At 36.5% G+C, this 20,554-nt stretch overlaps 1 protein-coding gene across 5 annotated transcripts in view; it reads left to right on the forward strand.

Moving 5' to 3' along the window:
* LOC306855431 (protein polybromo-1-like) overlaps positions 1-20,554 on the forward strand; it is a 32,706-nt gene that overhangs the window by 221 nt on the left and 11,931 nt on the right. For 3 of the 5 annotated variants that reach the window (XM_079394155.1, XM_079394152.1, XM_079394154.1), the window contains exons 2-23: positions 2,481-2,628; positions 2,839-2,936; positions 3,053-3,200; positions 3,858-4,004; positions 4,154-4,264; positions 4,348-4,416; positions 4,511-4,609; positions 4,707-4,792; positions 6,606-6,697; positions 6,807-7,023; positions 7,096-7,237; positions 9,157-9,251; positions 9,566-9,845; positions 9,978-10,083; positions 10,966-11,605; positions 11,701-11,912; positions 15,464-15,649; positions 16,050-16,207; positions 16,326-16,574; positions 16,653-16,798; positions 19,930-20,087; positions 20,311-20,494. In XM_079394155.1, the coding sequence (XP_079250281.1) occupies positions 2,491-2,628; positions 2,839-2,936; positions 3,053-3,200; positions 3,858-4,004; positions 4,154-4,264; positions 4,348-4,416; positions 4,511-4,609; positions 4,707-4,792; positions 6,606-6,697; positions 6,807-7,023; positions 7,096-7,237; positions 9,157-9,251; positions 9,566-9,845; positions 9,978-10,083; positions 10,966-11,605; positions 11,701-11,912; positions 15,464-15,649; positions 16,050-16,207; positions 16,326-16,574; positions 16,653-16,798; positions 19,930-20,087; positions 20,311-20,494 (3,761 nt within the window). In that variant the 5' untranslated portion in view covers positions 2,481-2,490. Of the gene's footprint in view, positions 1-51; positions 197-2,480; positions 2,629-2,838; positions 2,937-3,052; positions 3,201-3,857; positions 4,005-4,153; positions 4,265-4,347; positions 4,417-4,510; positions 4,610-4,706; positions 4,793-6,605; positions 6,698-6,806; positions 7,024-7,095; positions 7,238-9,156; positions 9,252-9,565; positions 9,846-9,977; positions 10,084-10,965; positions 11,606-11,700; positions 11,913-15,463; positions 15,650-16,049; positions 16,208-16,325; positions 16,575-16,652; positions 16,799-19,929; positions 20,088-20,310; positions 20,495-20,554 lie in introns of those variants that run through there. The other 2 variants (XM_079394151.1, XM_079394153.1) reach the window with 1 other exon arrangement.

A 20,554-nucleotide genomic window follows, 5' to 3' on the forward strand; every position in this document is an offset into this window, starting at 1 on the left:
GTGTGTGTTTCTTTGTTTTTATCCGCCTGTGCTGATGCATGTGTCACACAGCTCGTGTCTGCAGACACATAGCGGTCCCACCTTCATCATGATCATCATCATCATCGCCCTGCAAACCACTGATTCCCGCAGACACTGAACCCAGCAAACACTGTTGAAGTGCAGTGATCATGATCATAAATACAGCTGATCACAGGTTCGCGCAGTGTCTCATAGCTGCACATACGAGATGCTAATTATGTAATTATTACAGCATAATAAAAACCAGGTTTGTGCAGAAGCGGTGTTTATATGCAGCTTCTTTTGTTGTTTTATTTCTGCGCACTGTTTCAAAATTGGATATCTTGAATATTTAGTTATACCACTAATGCTGTTAGTAAGCTGATATTAACATGATTACTGCTGCATCAAGAAGGCCTATAAAATACTTATTTAAATACTTGATTTCAAAATTATTTCCTGTTGGACCCTAAGCATTTCCTCTAATATTCATAGTTATAACGATTCGTGTAAACATTGTATTTATAAATATATAAGTAGTCTTTAAATCAGTGTTAGAAGCTTTCAGAATCTTTCTAGGATTTTATCTCATTTTTATTTGTTATTGATTTATATTTTTGTGACAGTAGTGACCATGGCATGTTACTAGTGTTTTTGTTTTGTTTATGTATAATAATTGGAGTAACTATTGTTTTTAGGGGAATTATGGCTACCATAGCATATTTTTGTAAAAACGACACTAGGCATAATAATTCTGTTGGTAAATAGTAATGAAAAGTATTACTGTACTGTAGGATTACTCTAACAAGTTTACTGTTAATTCATGACAAAGGCAACAATAATCCATTAGTTAATGATTATTAATAATTAATCATTTGAAAATGTGTTTGTGTTGGTTTACCCATGAGGAGCATAGTTTCAACCTAAATATCAGTTACTATAATAATTGTTACTATTATGAACTATTTATAGATTGTATTTGATTTTAGCTAACAGTATTGGCTAAGATTACCACAACTGTAGCTGTACACTGTAAAATAATGATAGAAATGTTAATTGTAAAAGACTGTGACAATGCTGTAAAAAATGTTAATTGGTTAACGCTAAGTTCCCTTACTGCAGGAATTGTTTTGATTAGAGTTGAAGCTGAAATTTGCCGGACAGTCGATCGCCAGGAACAGGGTTGGACACCCCTGCCTTACTGTATACAGTGAAAAACTAATAGATCTACACTGTAAAAAAATCCGTAAAATTTACGGGTAAAAAACTGGCAGCTGTGGTTGCCGGAATTCTACCGGGAAAAAAATACGGTAACATTTTAGGTTTTACAGTTTTAACTTAAATTTACAGTTAAATACCATAATTTCATTAGCTTGTATAATGTTAATTATTGAAGTACTGAAATCTGTTTTGTACTTTTGAAATACACTGATAACCACCAAATGCCCATCACAAGCAGCTTTTAATTAATAACATATATAGGAGGTGCACAGTGTCATTCACACAAGCACTAAACACCATCACAGGTGAGACTCATTAAACTGAAATATGCAATAAACATTCATTTAACAGCATTAGATGTAACATACAACCCTAATAAACATAACTAATAAGAAAAAACTAAGAAGAAACAGTTATTTCAAAGAAAAAGTATCAAATTCAAACTAAATTTGAAATGCAAACACAGGGAATTCTGGGAACGTCAGTTTATGGGTTTTGCCTGTAAATTTTACAGGAACTTACCGTTAATCATTTAACAGGTTTTTACTGTAGCATTTTCACAGTTTACCGTTGAAATCACAATAATTTTTTACAGTGTAACCTTACAGTAAGATACTGTTAAATATACAGTTTGTGAAAAAAAAGTCATGTCATAATTTACAATGAAAAAGTCGATCACTGATATTCCCAGAATTCCCTGTGACAGCTCAAATTGAACTGTATTTTATTTAATTAATTGTGGTTATAGTTTGTGTTTTCAGTTATGTGTATTAGATTTTAATGTTACAACTCATGTAGTTTAATTCATGTATAATGCATTGTTTTAGTGTTGTGTGTTATCATGATGGTGTTTAGTATTTGTTTATATGAAACTGCTCCTTCTATACAGTATTATTGTAGAAAAGCTACTTGTGATGAACTTTGATTGTGATGTGGCTTTCTCTCTACCACCTGTGTTAATATAGAGGTTGTCAGTATTAAGAGTACAAAACAGTTTAGTAGCAGGCCTTCAGCAGATAATTCAGCAGAAAAGGTTACAGAAAAGATATACCAATTTAAAATTAAATTTTATTTTGTAAATTACAGCTTTAAACTGTAAAATGTGCAGGTTGTTTTGTAAATCTGTTTACATTTTTACTGTATTTTTCTGAATTATTTGGCAACCACAGCTGTGAGTTGCCATGATCATTCTTGAAAATAAGCTTCCATTTGAATGAATATTAACTATGTGAATTATTATATCCTTTTTCTATGTGAAGGGCTTTTACAATGGGCTCAAAGCGACGGAGAGCCACTTCTCCATCCAGCAGTGTGAGCGGAGGAGATTTTGAGGACAGCCAGACCACATCCATACCTTCAACCAGTCGGAAGAGGAGAAGAACCACAAACATCCCCACTGTTGACCCCGTGAGTTCGATTGGGTTCATGTATTTAATGTATCTGACATTGATAACTGCATATTAACACTTTTTTCCTCATGCTTTATGCAGAAATGTAAGTTATATCATGGCTCTCCTGTTCCTGCTCTCACAGATTAAATGACTTCACAGTCTGCTTTAGGAAAATTGCAGATGATACTTGTTATAGTGTGCCATTCGGTAAGTTTTTTCCTTACAGATTGCTGTGTGTCATGAGTTGTACAACACTATCAGAGACTATAAGGATGATCAGGGCAGGATGCTGTGTGAACTCTTCATCAGAGCACCAAAGAGAAGGTCAGTCACACATTAGAGATTTCTGGCCCTTTACCAGCTTATTGTCAAATAAAACTTAAACCAAAACTCTAGGTTTTAACATCATAATGGATAACACAGATAAGGCTTCCCTACAGGAACCAGCCGGATTACTATGATGTGGTGTCTCAGCCCATTGACATGATGAAAATCCAGCAGAAGCTGAAGATGGAGGAGTATGATGATGTTGAGCAGCTCACAGCTGATTTTCAGCTCTTATTCAACAATGCCAAGACATACTACAAAGTGTGTATATATCTTATATTTAAAATATAATCTGTTTTAATTATTGCACCAATGAAGTATCATTGAAATATTGGGTAACACTTTAGTATAGGGACCAATTCTTACTATTAACTAGTTAATTAGAATGCCTATTATTAACATATTGACTGTTTATTAGTACTTTTAAAGCACATATTCTGCATGACCATATTCTACATCCACCTACCGAATACCTAACTTAACAACTGTCACGGAAAGCTTAAGCTAGTTAAAGTGCACAACGAAGAAGAATTGTTCAATCCACAGTCTTTAATAAATCCACAGGGAAACAACAGAAAATCCAACAGAGCAAAGCAAGAGCAAACCCACATTAATAACCGGCAACTCCAAGAACTGAACCGGCAGACTTTATACAAAAGGAACTAATGACTAAATTAACTAGACACAGGTGAACTAACTCAAGTAATCAAGGGGAAAATAGGTCAAGGGTCTGAAACGAGAGAGAACAGGGAAACACAACTACAAAGTCCAAATATTGTGACAAGAACTACCTTACTAACTATTAATAAGCAGCAAATTAAGAGTTTATTGAGGCAAAATTTGTAATTAATGGATTGTTAATGGTGAGAATTGGACCTTAAAATAAAGTGTGACCAGATTTTTTTTTTTCCTGCGCAGCCAGAAACTCCGGAGTACAGAGCTGCTTGTAAACTGTGGGATCTGTATGTTCGCACCAAAAATGAGTTTGTGCAGCGAGGGGACTATGATGAAGACGATGACGATGACGACTCACAGGAAAACCCTGGAGGGGCCACAGAAGAGGAGGTCAGAAGCCCCAGATCTTGTCTGTCATTCTCCATCCACCTTTCTCAGTATTTTTCTATATCTCATGACAGGCATGCTTTGGAACTGTCCTAATGTGTTTTTTTTAGATTTGTCCAGACAAATCATTCTGGTTTGCTTTGTTTTTACAGTCTATCTCGAGCCTTAAGGAAGTTCTTGGGCAGCTTCTGGATGCTGTGTTGACATGCACAGAACATGGGCGTCTCATTAGTGAACTTTTCCAGAGACTTCCCTCTAAAGTGGTGGTTCTCTCAATTTCGTTTCAGCACATACACAAGCATATCATATTGTTATTATTATAATTAATTTAAACATTCTTTTTCAGCAATATCCAGATTATTATGCTATTATTAAAGAACCGATAGATCTGAAGACCATTGCACAACGAATTCAGGTATCTTGTTATTAGGATCATGCTCTATTACAGCATATACAATATTGCCATTTATTATCAATTTACCCTGAAGATTGTTTCTTTTTGTCTGTAGATGGGCTACTATAAAAGTGTAAACCATATGGCTAAAGACATTGACTTGTTAGTCAAAAATGCCAAAACCTACAATGAACCCGGATCACAAGTATTTAAAGTAATGTGTCACGGACATTCTATTTATTTTTACATACAATTTATATCAATATTTATATCTTAGACTTATATTTGTACTCATATTTATGAATTTCCAGGATGCAAACACCATCAAAAAGATTTTTTCACAGAGAAAACTGGAGCTTGAACATTCTGAACCTATTAAAAGCAGCATCAGGATCAGGTAAATTATGTTATGGATTTCATGTTACCATAACACATTTATTTTTTTAGCTAGATATTTTAGCTTAAGTCAATTTACAATATAATATAATATTTAGTATAATTATTATTGAATTATATTAAATATGTTTCCAGCATCAGGATAAGTTATGTATAACATAACGTTTTACTACAATTTGTTAGTTATATATACTGTATATATATATATATATATATATATAAAATCTAATATAATACAATATAGTATAGGATATACTGAAGTTATTAATAAATTACAACCCGAATTCCGGAAATGTCGGGAAGTTTTTAAATTTGACATAAAATTAAAACTAAAAGACTTTCAAATCACATGAGCCAATATTTTATTCACAATAGAACAGAGAACATAAATGTTTAAACTGAGAAATTTTACACTTTTATCCACTAAATGAGCTCATTTCAAATTTGATGCCTGCTACGGATCTCAAAAAAGTTGGCACAGGGGCAACAAAGGGCTGAAAAAGCAAGATATTTCGAAAAGATTGAACTGGGAGAACATCTAGCAACTAATTAAATTAATTGACATCAAGTCTGTAACATGATTAGCTATAAAAGGGATGTCTTAGAGAGGCAGAGTCTCTCAGAAGTAAAGATGGGCAGATGCTCGACACTTTAACGACACTGCATCACTCATCGGCATGATTCTGTCATTGACATTACTAAATGGGCCCAAGAATACTTCCAGAAATCACTGCTGGTAAACTGGTAAATCCGGCATGCCATCTGCAGATGCCAACTAAAGCTCTATCATGCAAAAAGGAAGCCATATGTGAACATGGTCCAGTGCAATGCAAATGCAAAACCACATACTGCAGCTATTTCAACAGTCTGGCTTCGTAGTAGAAGAGTCCGGGTGCTGAATTGGCCTGCCTGCAGTCCAGATCTTTCACCTATAGAGAGCATTTGGTGCATAATTAAATAAAAAATATGTCAAAGACGACCACAAACTCTTCAGCAGCTGGAAACCTGTATCAGGCAAAAATGGGACGAATTCCAACACCAAAACTCCAGAAACTCATAACCTCGTTGCCCAGACGTCTTCAAACTGTTTTGAAAAGAAGAGGAAATGCTACACCATGGTAAACATGCACCCGTCCCAACTATTTTGAGACCTGTAGCAGGCATCAAATTTGAAATTAGCTCATTTTGTGTGTAAAATTTAAAAATTTCTCAGTTTAAAACTTTGTTATCTATATTCTATTGTGAATAAAATGTTGGCTCATGTGATTTGAAATTCTTTTAGTTTTCATTTTATTAAAATTTAAAAAACATCACAACATTTCCAGAATTCGGGTTGTATAACAGATATTAAACAATAAGCTTTAATAATAATAATTTAATGAAAAAACTTACAACACAACTTACAACGCAAAAAAAAAATTATATTGTATTTAAATAAGATTTTAACTTTTAGTCCCAAAGGATGATGAAGACGAATTCCAAACAATACGTTTTACAATAAGCTGCATTTTATTACTATCTGATCTCATGCCTGTCTATTCTTACATTTTAATTTAGTAAAAATATTATAAAAAGTACCAAAAAGCAGCATTGTGTTACCTGCTTTTTTAGGCATGTAACATTATGATACCATGGTATTCTTTTAAGTATTTTTCAGTGTCATAATATATATAACAATGTCATGGTTTAACCAACTGACATCACTGTCTTGGTGTGTCACTACCGTGTTGGTTTTAACATTTTACTTTTTATCAACAAATAAACATGTATTTTCTGACATATAGTGTTGTATTTGCACTGGCGTTTGTGAACAGAAACAGAAGGTTTGGACAGGGAGACCGGCTCACCTCCATCACTACTGCTCTACAGTATGGCTCAGAGAGTGAAGAAGACGCCATACTAACTGGTACGTCACACATGATGGTATCTGTATAGAGCAACACTGTTGAAGGGATGTAACATCAATATATTATTGGCTTATATACTAATTAGATGAGTGTTTCTATGTTCTTAAGGCTCTGTTCATTATGATGAGGGCGAGTCAGAGGCCGAGAGCATCCACTCCAGCATGGACATGAGCAACCCCATCTTCCAGATGTACGAGGCAGTGCGGGGCTGTAGGAGCAACCAGGGACAGCTTTTAGCCGAGCCCTTCTTTCAGCTTCCCTCCAGGAAAGACTACCCCAACTACTTCCAGCAAATCAGCCACCCAATCTCCCTCCAGCAGATAAGGTACAGTAGGACAACATCACTTCAAGTTCTTCGATTTTCAAACATACTATGAAGTATTTTATCTTTCCTTAGGAGTAAGATGAAGAACAGCGAGTATGAAAGTGTGGAACAGATAGACACAGACCTCAACCTGATGTTTGAGAACGCAAAACGCTACAACGTTCCTAACTCTCAAATCTACAAACGTGTGATGAAGTTGCAGCATATATTGCAGGTAATATATAATCCCATTCCAAACAAAGAATTAATCATTTGACGTTTCTCAAAGATCAAAAGAGAGTTCAAGAATATTGATTTACATAACTGATTGATTGTGTATATGCAACCCCAAAAAGTATTTGGACAATTAGTTCTAATGATCTAATTCAATAAACACTTTTATGAGTGGTTTAAAGGGATAGTTCACCCAAAAATGAAAATTCTGTCATTAATTACTCACCCTCATGTCGTCCCAAGCCCGTAAGACCTTCGTTCATCTTCGGAACACAAATTAAGATATTTTTGATGGAATACAAGAGCTCTCTGACCCTCCATAGACAGCAAGGATATTAAAGACATTGGTAAAATAGTCCATGTGACATCAGGGATTCAACTGTAATTTTACAAAGCTATGAGAATACCTTTTGTGCGCAAAAAAAACGTAATTTATTCAGCAATTCTTCTCCCAGAGTTATCGTCTTCTGCCAATTTGGAGAGTACCCCAAAACGTAATCGGTGTTGTTTACTTTCAGCATGCACGCGCCGTCACAATGCTGATTATGTTGATTACGTTCTGGGTGCTAAATGAATTATTATTGCTTTCTTTGCTTCGTAAAATTACGGTTGAACCCCTGATTGTTACGGGTTGGCGAGGAGTTCAAATAGAGCACGAAGGAGCCAGGAGTCTTTTAATAAATCCACTCAAACAACGCAAAAACAATCTCTTCATTCAACGTAAGACAGGACAAAGAAACGGGAAAGGCAGGGCTATAAATACTAACCAAACAAGGGAATAATGAGTAACTAAACTAGGAACAGGTGATGATAATCAGGGAGCTAAGGAAAACTAGGTCAGGGCAGGTAAAACAGAAAACAAACTCAAAACTAAACAGAACAAACACGTAACACTGAGGTCACATGGACTATTTAACTGATGTCCTTGCTACGTTTCTGTGCGTTGATCGTGCTAATATCCTTGCTGTCTATGGAGGGTCAGAGAGCTCTCGGATTCCATCAAAAATATCTTAATTTGTGATCCGAAAATGAACGAAGGTCTTAAGGGTTTGGAATGACATGAGGGTGAGTAATGAATGACAGGATTTTCATTTTTGGGTGAACTATCCCTTAAAGTCACTCAAAAAAGTGTATGAATTTTACTGCATTAGATCAGAGTTGTTGTTTTTATTTTATTTTTTTTGCCATAGACCCTAATATACAATGATCCTCTTCCTCAAACATAAAGACAGATGTAATTGTTTATGTAACGTTTAATCCCAAAGGATGATGAAGACGAATTCTAAATGAAAATAAAACAACAGTTTATTAAAGAAGCAACAGAAGGTAATCAAACATAGTAAGCTGAGCTATGAACCAGTGTGCATGGCACAGACAATATCGCACAACTGGAAGGTGAACAAAGAGAAACTTAAAAACACGGTGATAACAGAAGGTGATGTGAAACAAACTAAACGTCCAGGATAATGAAACTAAACAACTTAACATTACTGTAACAAAGAGACAGTATTGTGGCCACAAATTAAGCATTTGTTTCGAAGACAAATACATTGCCAAAATGACTCTAATATGAGGAAATAAATCAGTACAATGTGGCCACAAATTCCCAAACGTTTGCAAAAGTTGTTGGGAAAAATCTTCATTTGTGCCAGTGATTTTTTTTTTGTTTGTTTTCCATGTCATACAAATATATACTGTGAAAAATATATTTAAAAATGAAAGATAGAAAAATATTTTATTATTATTAATAAAAATCTCACTCTCCATCTTATTTCTGCCAACCCCTAAAACTACTATTTATTAGATAAAGAAACTTTTATAGTTCATCACATTAACTATGAACAATATTTGACTTCCAAAAAGTATCCAAAAGCTTTATGCCTTCAGTCTATATTTGTGCATATGTGTGTATATATTCAGATGAAGAGGAAAGAACTGACAAGGAGATATGATGAAGATGGAGATAGCATGCTGTCATCTACTCTTTCTGATGGGGGCAGCACCAAGCGCAAAAGGTACATTTACAGCATTGGTCTCAAACTCAATTCCTGGAGAGCCACAGTTCTGCACAGTTTAGCTCCAACCCTAATCAAACACACCTGATCCAGCTAGTCAAGGTCTTCAGGATCACTAGAAACTTCCAAGTAGGTGTGATTTGGAGCTGGTTGGAGCTAAACTGTGCAGAGCTGTGGCCCTCCAGGAATTGAATTTGAGACCAGTGATGTACAGCATTAGTAAAACTACTGGTTTGGAGCTTATTATAGTCTTAAACATTCATGCTGTGCGAGGATGACAGTTGACAGTTGCCCTAACGTATCACCTCTGGCAGCCATAAGAAGAACACAAAGAAGAACCGCATGAAGGCTCTGTACGCTGCTGTGGCAGAGGCTCGGGAGATGGGCACAGGCCGGCGACTCTGTGACCTGTTTATGGTCAAGCCCTCAAAAAAAGACTACCCAGACTACTACAAGATTATTCTGGAACCAATGGACCTGAGGACCATCGACCACAGCATCCGCTCTGACAGATACCCCAGCGAAGATGCCATGATGGAGAACATGAAGCTGATGTTTCGTAATGCACGTCACTACAACGAAGAAGGTTCACAAGTGAGTTGGAGGTTTACTACTAAGCTTGGAAAGACCGCGTCGAGTAAATGAGCTTTTGAATTTCGTTGTCCTAGGTTTTATAAATCCTAACTGCTCTGTTGTGTCATAAATAGCTTGTTGGTTTATCTATAGGTTTACAATGACGCCAACATTCTGGAGAAGATATTAAGAGAAAAACGAAGGGAACTCGGACCTCCGCCGGATGATGATGACATCGTTTCACCCAAGTTGAAAATTAGTATGTTTTGAAAGCAGTATATGTTACATTGAAGGTTGCTTTGAATTAGAGTTGAATAGGGCTGGCCGATATGGCCAAAAAATGTACGATAAAATGTCTCGTATCAGGTGATACCGATAATTATCATGATAAATTTTTATTAACTCATTTTTATATGGTGAAATTGTATTATTCTTACTGCTTGAGTGTTATTCAAATGAACCACTGGTCTTCCAGAGTAGCATACATTTAGATAATGATAATCACAGTTAAAACCACACATACAACACCTCAGTACCGTGCTAAAATGTATCTATTGTTTTTAGGTATTTGTATGAAAAACAGTAGTCTAAATACTTTTGGTATGAATGCAAAAATCACAAAAATACTGTAATTATACTCTCTTAGTCCTTTAATACATTTAATTAATATATTTTGGTGCGTAAACATTTATCGAACTCTAGTTGTTGTTTTATCGAGGAAAATATAGCACGATAATTATCGTTATTGTTTTATCACCCAGCGCTACAAAGGTTGAACGATCAAATAAAAAAAATAAAAAATCGCAATATGTCTTAGTGCGATTATCAAATAAAAAGGTTGCAATTTAGTTAAATAAATATATGGGTTTTGTGTTTCAGAGTGAAGCTTAGCACTGTGTTGTTTTGCACACGAGCAGCTTATGATTTTGTGTTTTCAATTTCTCGGAGTGACTATAAATTTTGCTCCAAATGCAGTCTGCATTTGCTTAGTTTGGGATGCTTGACTTGTGCATTTGGGCACAGAACATGCACCAGTTAAACTCCTATTCCTGCTCCTTGTCTCAGAAGTTGCGAGTTTCAGTCTACATAACCCTAATCCTCTCAGGAAGCTGTGACTGACCATGTGCCACTTTCATTCCAGGAAAGAGTGGCATCTCTCCTAAAAAGTCCAAGTACCTGACTCCTCTGCAGCAGAAACTCAATGAACTATATGAAGCGGTGAAGAACTACACAGACAAGCGTGGACGGCGTCTCAGCACAATCTTTCTCCGTCTTCCATCCCGCGCTGAGCTTCCAGACTACTATGTGGCCATCAAGAAACCCATAGACATGGAGAAGGTGAAAAGCCACATGCTGGCCAACAAGTACCAGGATGTTGATGCTCTGGTGGAAGACTTAGTGTTGATGTTCAACAACGCTTGCACCTACAACGAACCTGAATCGTTGATCTACAAAGATGCTTTGGTGCTTCACAAAGTGCTTTTGGAGACCAGGAGAGACTTGGAGGGAGGCGACGACGCTCATGTCCCAGATGTTGCGCGGCTCATCCAGGAGCTCATTCGCAATCTTTTCGTCTCAGTTCTTGGTCACCAGGATGATGAGGGACGTTGCTATAGTGATTCACTGGCAGAGATTCCAGCTGTTGATCCCAACAATCCCGATAAGACTCCATTGAACTTTGAAATCATCAGAGCTAATGTGGATAAGGGTCGTTATAGGAGACTAGACGTGTTCCAGGACCATATGTTTGAAGTTTTGGAGAAAGCCAGACGTCTGCACAGGTGAGGCTTTTCATTCACTAATTTTTGGATTTGCGTACCTGGAGAGGTAAAGTGTTGGTTTTTCACAATATTAAATGTTTTAAATTGTGTCGTAGAACTGATTCTGAGATCTTTGAGGACTCTGTGGAGCTCCAGCAGTTCTTCATCCGGATCAGAGATGAATTATGTAAGAACGGAGAGATTCTACTATCGCCGGCCCTAAGCTACACCACTAAACACCTGCACAGCGACGTAGAGAAAGAGAAGAAGGAGAAGCTGCCTAAAGAATATGAAGAAGATAAACTCAAGAGAGAGGAGGAGAAGAAAGGTACTGTTCCAGTAGTATTCAATCCAGTTTTTAAATCGGTTTATTTATTTAAAACAAACAAACACGCTAAAACATAAAAAATACAACTTATACATAAAATGACTTGAACATACCTCTTATGTGATAAACGTTTTTCATTTCAGATTTTTTTATTATTTTGAATGAGCAGTGCAGTAGTTCAGTTAAAGATTTAGTGGTATATGTAATGGACTATATATATTAATTTGCCTAATCTGCACATGCAATATAAAAAATACAACTCGTACATAAAATTACTTGAACTGTGATGAACGTTTTTAATTTCTGATTTAAAAATCATTTTGAATGAGCAGTGCACACTGTAGATCAGTTAAAGATTTAGTGATATATATATACAGTTAAAAAAAGTTAAAAAGTTAAAGTCGTGACGTATTGTCAAGTATGGTGACCCATACTCGAAATTGGTGCTCTGCGTTTAACCCATCCAAGTGCACACACACAGCAGTGAGTAGTGAACAAATGCACACACACACACACACACACACACACACACACCGTGAACACACACCCGGAGCAGTGGGCAGCCATGCTGCAGCGCCCGGGGAGCAATTGGGGGTTCGGTGCCTTGCTCAAGGGCACCTCAGTCGTGGTATTGAGGGTGGAGAGAGCGCTGGACATTCCCTCCCCCCACCTACAATCCCTGCCGGCCGGGGGCTCGAACTCGCAACCTTTCGATTACGAGTCCGACTCTCTAACCATTAGGCCACGACTTCCCGGTGCATCTCAATAAATTAGAATGTCTTGGAAAAGTTCATTTATTTCAGTAATTCAACTCAAATTGTGAAACTCATGTATTAAATAAATTCAATGCACACAGACTGAAGTAGTTTAAGTCTTTGGTTCTTTTAATTGTGATGATTTAGGCTCACATTTAACAAAAACCCACCAATTCAACAAATTAGAATACTTCATAAAACCAATACAAAAACATTTTTAGTGAATTGTTGGCCTTCCGGAAAATATGCTCATTAACTGTATATGTACTCAATACTTGGTAGGGGCTCCTTTTGCTTTAATTACTGCCTCAATTTGGCGTGGCATGGAGGTGATCAGTTTGTGGCACTGCTCAGGTGGTATGGAAGCCCAGGTTGCTTTGATAGCGGCCTTCAGGTCATCTGCATTGTTGGGTCTGGTGTCTCTCGTCTTCCTCTTGACAATACCCCATAGATTCTCTGTGGGGTTCAGGTCAGGCGAGTTTGCTGGCCAATCAAGCACAGTAACACCATGGTCATTGAACCAGCTTTTGGTACCTTTGGCAGTGTGGGCAGGTGCCAAGTCCTGCTGGAAAATGAAACCAGCATCTCCATAAAGCTTGTCAGCAGAAGGAAGCATGAAGTGCTCTAAAATTTCCTGGTAGATGACTGCGTTGACTGTGGACATGGCAGCCCAAATCATCACTGACTGTGGAAACTTCACACTGGACTTCAAGCAACATGGATTCTGTGCCTCTCCACTCTTCCTCCAGACTCTGGGACCTTGATTTACAAATGAAATGCAAAATTTACTTTCATCTGAAAAGAGGACTTTGGACCACTGAGCAACAGCCCAGTTCTTTTTCTCCACAGCCCAGGTAAGACGCTTCTGACGTTGTCTCTGGTTCAGAAGTGGCTTGGCAGCCCTTTTCCTGAAGACATCTGAGCGTGGTGACTCTTGATGCACTGACTCCAGCTTCAGTCCACTCCTTGTGAAGCTCTCACAAGTGTTTGAATCAGCTTTGCTTGATAGTATTCTCAAGCTTGCGGTCATCCCTGTTGCTTGTGCACCTTTTCCTACCCAAATTCTTCCTTCCAGTCAACTTTACATTTAATATGCTTTGATACAGCACTCTGTAAACAGCCACAGCTTTCAGTAACGACCCTCTGTGACTTACCCTCTTTGTGGAGGGCGTCAATGTTCGTCTTCTGGATCATTGCCAAGTCAGCAGTCTTCTCCATTATTGTGGTTTCAAAGAACAACAGATACCCAGAATTTATACTGTAGGGATGGTCATTAATTGAAACTCAAATGTAAATATTCTAATATTTTGAGATACTGATTTTTGACTTTCATGAGCTGTAAGCTCTAATCATCAAAATTAAAACAAAAAAACTTTTTTAATGTTTTACTTTACATGTAATGAATCTAACTTTTTCACAACATTCTAATTTATTGAGATGCACCTATATATATATATATATATATATATATATATATCTGCCTAACCTGCACATGCATTCATCTGCATGTGGTACGACCAACAAAGTCATGTGGTGCAACCACTGTACAGAAACGAGCAGAAAAAATAAACCCTCAAAACTGTGTCAAGGTAAATAAGAGCGGTATATTCCTTGATAAATATTTGTTGAATTAACTTTTACCTTGTACTTTTACCTTTACATTTCTTTTTACTTGATACTAATAATGATATGTACACCTCACAAGTATTAAGAAAAATATGTAATTAATTTATACTTGTACAAATAATGTAATTAATTCGATAAATTTTTTTTATTTTTTTTTATTTTATTAATAAAATAAAAACAAGCCACCTTTATTTATAGCTCTTTTAACAATACAGATTGTGTCAAAGCACTTAACAGGATCAGATTGGAGGATAGAGTGTCAGTAATGTATAAAAATAAGATTAAACACTCAATTTTCAGTTGAAGGCATTTCATTATTGAATTCAAAGATGTCATTGTCTAGCTCAGTTTAGTTTAAATAGTATCTGTGAAATCAAATTGACGATAATCACTAGAAATTAAGTGTCCCCAACTGAGCAAGCCAGAGGCGACAGCGGCAAGGAACCAAAACTCCCTCTGAGACAGAATGGAGAAAAAAAAACCTTGGGAGAAATCAGGCTCAGCTGGGGGGCAGTTCTCCTCTGGCCAGGATATTATTGTTTATTTATTGCTTACTTATTGTTTTAATTAAAATTTTAAATGTATAAATGTATTTATTTCTATTTTATATTGTTGCAATTTCTAACAATAATAATATTATGTAGTTAGGTATTTTATTATATATTTTTTATTTTCTTTTATTTTTCTTTTACTTTTATTTTATTTTCCACAGTTAAAAAAAACAATGAATTCAATATGAATACAACAAATACATTACTAAGAACTTATTACATATGTTTTACCTTAGATTTTAAGGTCACACTTTAAGAGGCATGCTAATAAGCGACTAGTTAATTATTGGTCCCTATACGTTTTACGATTTAAAAAAATAATAAATCCTTTTTCTTAATTTGCCCACACTTATTTGCCATTGACCCATTTACAGGAGTGACACAAACCATATTCCAACAGGATAAACTTTTGGCATATATGTTTCTTCATATACAGCCTATATCAACTATGTCACAGTTTTGGGAATGTGTTCTTTATTTTATAGACACAGGGAATTCTCCTCTGTGTTTAAAACAGTTGTCAGTCTCTAAACTAAACTTGGAGTGTGGAAGTTGCCGATAATTGTTATGTTTTGTAGTTCAGACGGTTGTTTATTAATCCTTTCACACTGATTTCCAGAGGCTGAGAAGAGTGAGGACACAGCAGGTGGTGGATGGCAGGGAGCTCTACAACGTAACTACAGCCAGGACTGCAGCTTCAAGGACAACATGTACCACGTGGGAGACTATGTTTATGTAGAGCCCACAGAACCAAACCTGCAGCCACACATCGTCTGCATAGAGCGCCTGTGGCAGGATGATGCAGGTATTGCTTCATAAAACCTTATATATGGCATATATGTTGCTCTTAACACTGTTGATTGAGAATATACAGTACCATTCAAAATTTTGGGGCCAGTAAGTAAAAAAAAAATCTAAAGTGATTATAAAGACTTTTACATTGTTATAGAATTTTTTTTAAACGCTGCTCGTTTGAACTTTATATTCATTAAAGAATATTAGAGCATATTAGAATGATTTCTGAAGGATCGTTTGACACTGAAGACTGGAGTAATGATGCTGAACATGAAAAAAACAGTTTTTCACAATTTTACTGTATTTTTAATTAAAAAAGACATACAAAAATATTTAAAAAATCTTACTGATCCCAAATGTTTGAACATTAGTGTAGCTGTTAAACTATGTGTATGTATTTTTTCATGAAGGAGAGAACTGGCTTTATGGTTGCTGGTTCTATAGACCCAATGAAACATTTCATCTCGCTACACGCAAATTTCTTGAGAAAGAAGTTTTCAAAAGTGACTATTACAACAAAATTCCTGTCAGTAAAATACTGGGCAAATGTGTCGTCATGTTTGTGAAGGTAATATCATTCAGCAATGATTCCAAAACATTCTCCTTAAACAAAACATATTTTTGCTTTATTATACAATTGTAAAAACATTATATCTAAATGTTCTGATAAAAAATCTTTATTGCAGGAGTATTTCAAGATTCAGCCTGACAGCTTTAGACCTGAAGATGTTTTTGTTTGCGAGTCTCGTTATTCTGCGAAAACCAAGTCCTTCAAAAAGATCAAGATGTGGACGATGCCCCTGAGCTCAGTGAAGTTCGTCCCTCGTGAAGTGACGTTGCCTGTGGTTCGTGTGGCCTCCATGTTTGCACCCAAACAGGAGAAGCCTCCTGAGGTGGCAGAGGATGGTAAAGCTGTGCCATTGATTATTGATAAGGTAAGACATATTCTGGCACATATTGAATATATAAAATATATACACATATGCTGCCTGACCATCAATCTGTGTCTTCAGGAGAGAGAGGATGTTACCATAGAGGTCAGTAATGGAGAGCCAGGCTGCCAGTACTATGAGCAGCTCTGCTACAACGACATGTGGCTAAAAGTGGGAGACTGTGTCTACATCCGCTCTCATGGGCTCGTACGTAACCGTGTGGGCAGGTAGGGTACCAATGATCGCTGTGTTGTTCATATTTTAGATAATTGAAAAGTACAGAAGGGCACTATAAAGGTAGTTAAAGAGTCTATTTGCCCAAAAATTACAAATCTGTCATCTACACACCCTCATGTCATTCCAAACCCAAACCACTTTCGTTCATCTTCGAAGCATGAACGTATGAGATTAGAAATCTCCACTCAAAGTCCATTCCACTAAAACGTGGATTAAAGTTGCATTAAACAGCTCAGTTGATATGTATTACTTTTACAATCTCTTCATGAACTTTTTGAAGCATCAAAGTCTTGTTGGAATGGACTTTCAATCTCTCAGGTTTCATTAAAAATATTTTCATTTGTGTTTCGAAGCTTAATGAAACGGTATTAACGGTAAGTAATTAACTGGGTTTACATCCACCTCCACAACCACAACACGACTGTGTTCCCAAACAGGAATCCTGAGATAACATGACTACGTTTATTGCATTTCATCTGAGGCACACATAATTTATTATGAAAAAGATTAACAGTGGCTTCTCCTACTTCCGCAAAAGACCTTTTTATTAGTGATATTGGTGCCAGTTGATCAGGAACCCTAGTGAAAAATAAATATACTAAAATGTATTTGAAATAAAAAAAAATCATGCTAAGTGTACTAGAAATACATTTACATATTTATGTACTTAATAAAAATACCCTGAAATTGGTACATTAAACTGGTATACATTTACATTTTACATTTATGCATTTAGCAGACGCTTTTATCCAAAGCGACTTACATTACATTCAAGTTACAGTTTTTTAAATTTTATCAGCTCTTGCTTTCCCTGGGAATCGAACCCATGACCTTGGCGTGCTAGCGCCATGCTCTACTATTTGAGCTACAGGAAAGCTTAAAGTCTGATAAGTTGGAAGAACAAATGTTGTGCTTAATGCACTTTAATTGTGCAGAAGTAGTGAAGTAACCCAACTAAAGATACAACCCGAATTCCGGAAATGTTGGGACATTTTTTAAATTTGAATAAAATGAAAACTAAAAGACTTTCAAATCACATGAGCCAATATTTTATTCACAATAGAACATAGAGAACATAACAAATGTTTAAACTGAGATATTTTATCCAATAAATGAGCTCATTTAAAATTTGATGCCTGCTACAGGTCTCAAAAAAGTTGGCACGTGGGCAACAAAGGGCTGAAAAAGCCAGATATTTTGAAAAGATTCAGCTGGGAGAACATCTAGCAACTAAGTTAATTATCATCAGGTCTGTAACATAAAAGGGATGTCTAAGAGAGGCAGAGGCTGTCCAGTCTGTGAAAGAGTGCGTACAAAGATTGTGGAATATTTTAAAAACAATGTTCCTCAATGTCAAATTGCAAAGGCTTTGCAAATCTCATCATCCACAGTGCATAACATCATCAAAAGATTCAGAGAAACTGGAGAAATATCTGTGCGTAAGGGACAAGGCCAAAGACCTTTGTTGGATGCCCGTGGTCTTCGGGCCCTCAGACGACACCGCATCACTCATCAGCATGATTCTGTCAATGACATTACTAAATGGGCCCAGGAATACTTCCAGAAACCACTGTTGGTAAACACAATCAGCCATGCCATCTGCTGATGCCAACTAAAGCTCTATCATGCAAAAAGGAAGTGAACATGGTCCAGAAGCGCCATTGTGTCCTGTCGGCCAAAGCTAATTTAAAATGGACTGTTTCAAAGTGGAAATGTGTTCTATGGTCAGACGAGTCCAAATTTGACATTCCTGTTGGAAATCAAGGACGCCATGTCCTCCGAGCTAAAGAGGAGGGAAACCTTCCAGCTTGTCATCAGCGTTCAGTTCAAAAGCCAGCATCTCTGATGGTATGGGGGTTTATAAGTAAAACAGCATGGCTTCGTAGTAGAAGAGTGCGGGCGCTGAATTGGCCTGCCTGCAGTCCAGATCTTTCACCTATAGAGAACATTTGGTGCATCATTAAATGAAAAATACGTCAAAGACGACCACAAACTCTTCAGCAGCTGGAAACCTATATCAGGCAAGAATGGGACCCAATTCCAACACCAAAACTCCAGAAACTCATAACCTCGATGCCCAGATGTCTTCAAACTGTTTTGAAAAGAAGAGGAGATGCTACACCTTGGTAAACATGCCCCTGTCCCAACTATTTTGAGACCTGTAGCAGGCATCAAATTTGAAATGAGCTCATTTAGTGGATAAAAGTGTAAAATTTCTCAGCTTAAACATTTGTTATGTCCTCTATGTTCTATTGTGAATAAAATATTGGCTCATGTCATTTGAAAGTCTTTTGGTTTTCATTTTATTCAAATTTAAAAAACATCCCAACATTTCAGGATTCGGGTTGTATACTGAAGTATATTTGATTGTGCTAAAGTGGAACTATGGCCAGTATACTTCAGGTACACTTTAAATATTTTGATATTATTAAAAGATTATACAATCCTCATCAATAGTGACATTAAAACATATTTTAGGCTTAATATTAAGAAATGTGCATTGTGCACAAGTTGTACTCCAAATAAAGTTTAATTATAACTTATGTCAGTAAGTCTCGAGCAATACATCAGGAAATATATTAATAATTTAAACTATATTTAGCATGAAATAAATGTACTTTAAATATATTACTTTTTACTAGGGAAGTAACTATTTTGTTCTCTTTGTCTCGCTGGATGGAAAGGGTGCTTTATTCTCAAAAGTTTTGTGACAGTCCAATTTTGTGCATAATTTTGGATGGAAACATTGCTACTGGTGACACAGAACCATCCTTTCAATATGACTTGTGTGTAATATCTTTTAAGTCTGCTGAAGTCTTGAACATCACATTTGGTTACAAAATATGCAAGAACCAACAATGTTTGATGTTTGAATGCTTTCCTGTAGCTCAAATAGTAGAGCATGGCACTAGCAACGCCAAGGTCATGGGTTCGATTCCCAGGGAAAAGCAAGAGCTGATAAAATGTAAAAACTGTAACTTGAATGCAATGTAAGTCGCTTTGGATAAAAGCGTCTGCTAAATGCATAAATGTAAATGTAAATGTCACTGATGTTACCAAACTTGATGTGATACAACATAACAGTATCTCCTTATATATGAATGGGTTTGTGTTGTAATAGGATAGAGAAGATGTGGGTGCGAGATGAAGCTGCCTACTTTTTTGGCCCCATCTTCATCCATCCCGAGGAGACTGAGCATGAACCTACTAAGATGTTCTACAAGAAGGAAGTGTTCCTCAGTAACCTGGAAGAAACCTGCCCTATGACCTGTATTGGAGGTAACAGTATTTTTAGATGGCCTCGAAGTTCCATCATTACAACTGTATTATTGAGTGGTTGCAAGGACATTGACTGAAGAACAGACAGAATGCCACTGAGTTATTTACATCGAAAGGACAATAAGTGAAATAAATAGTGATAGTGATTTGTTAGTTTTCCTCATTATATCTTATCACCATGTCTTCTCCTACATCTGGACTGTATTTATTTTTTTTTCCTCAGAGAAGTGTACAGTGTCTTCTTTCAAAGATTTCCTGTCATGCCGGCCAACCGAAATGCCGGAGGAGAATGTGTTGCTGTGTGAGAGCCGCTACATCGAGAGCGAGAAGCAAATGAAGAAGTTTAAAGGGCTGAAGCGTTTCTCTGTGTCTGCCAAAGTAGTCGAGGATGAAATCTATTACTTTCGGTCAGTTGCTTCATTCTTGTTAACTACTGAAGTAATCCAAATTTTTAAAAAACACTATGT

The sequence above is a fragment of the Barbus barbus genome (genome assembly GCF_936440315.1).
Source record: "Barbus barbus genome assembly, chromosome: 35".
NCBI classification, from domain to species: Eukaryota; Metazoa; Chordata; class Actinopteri; order Cypriniformes; family Cyprinidae; genus Barbus; species Barbus barbus.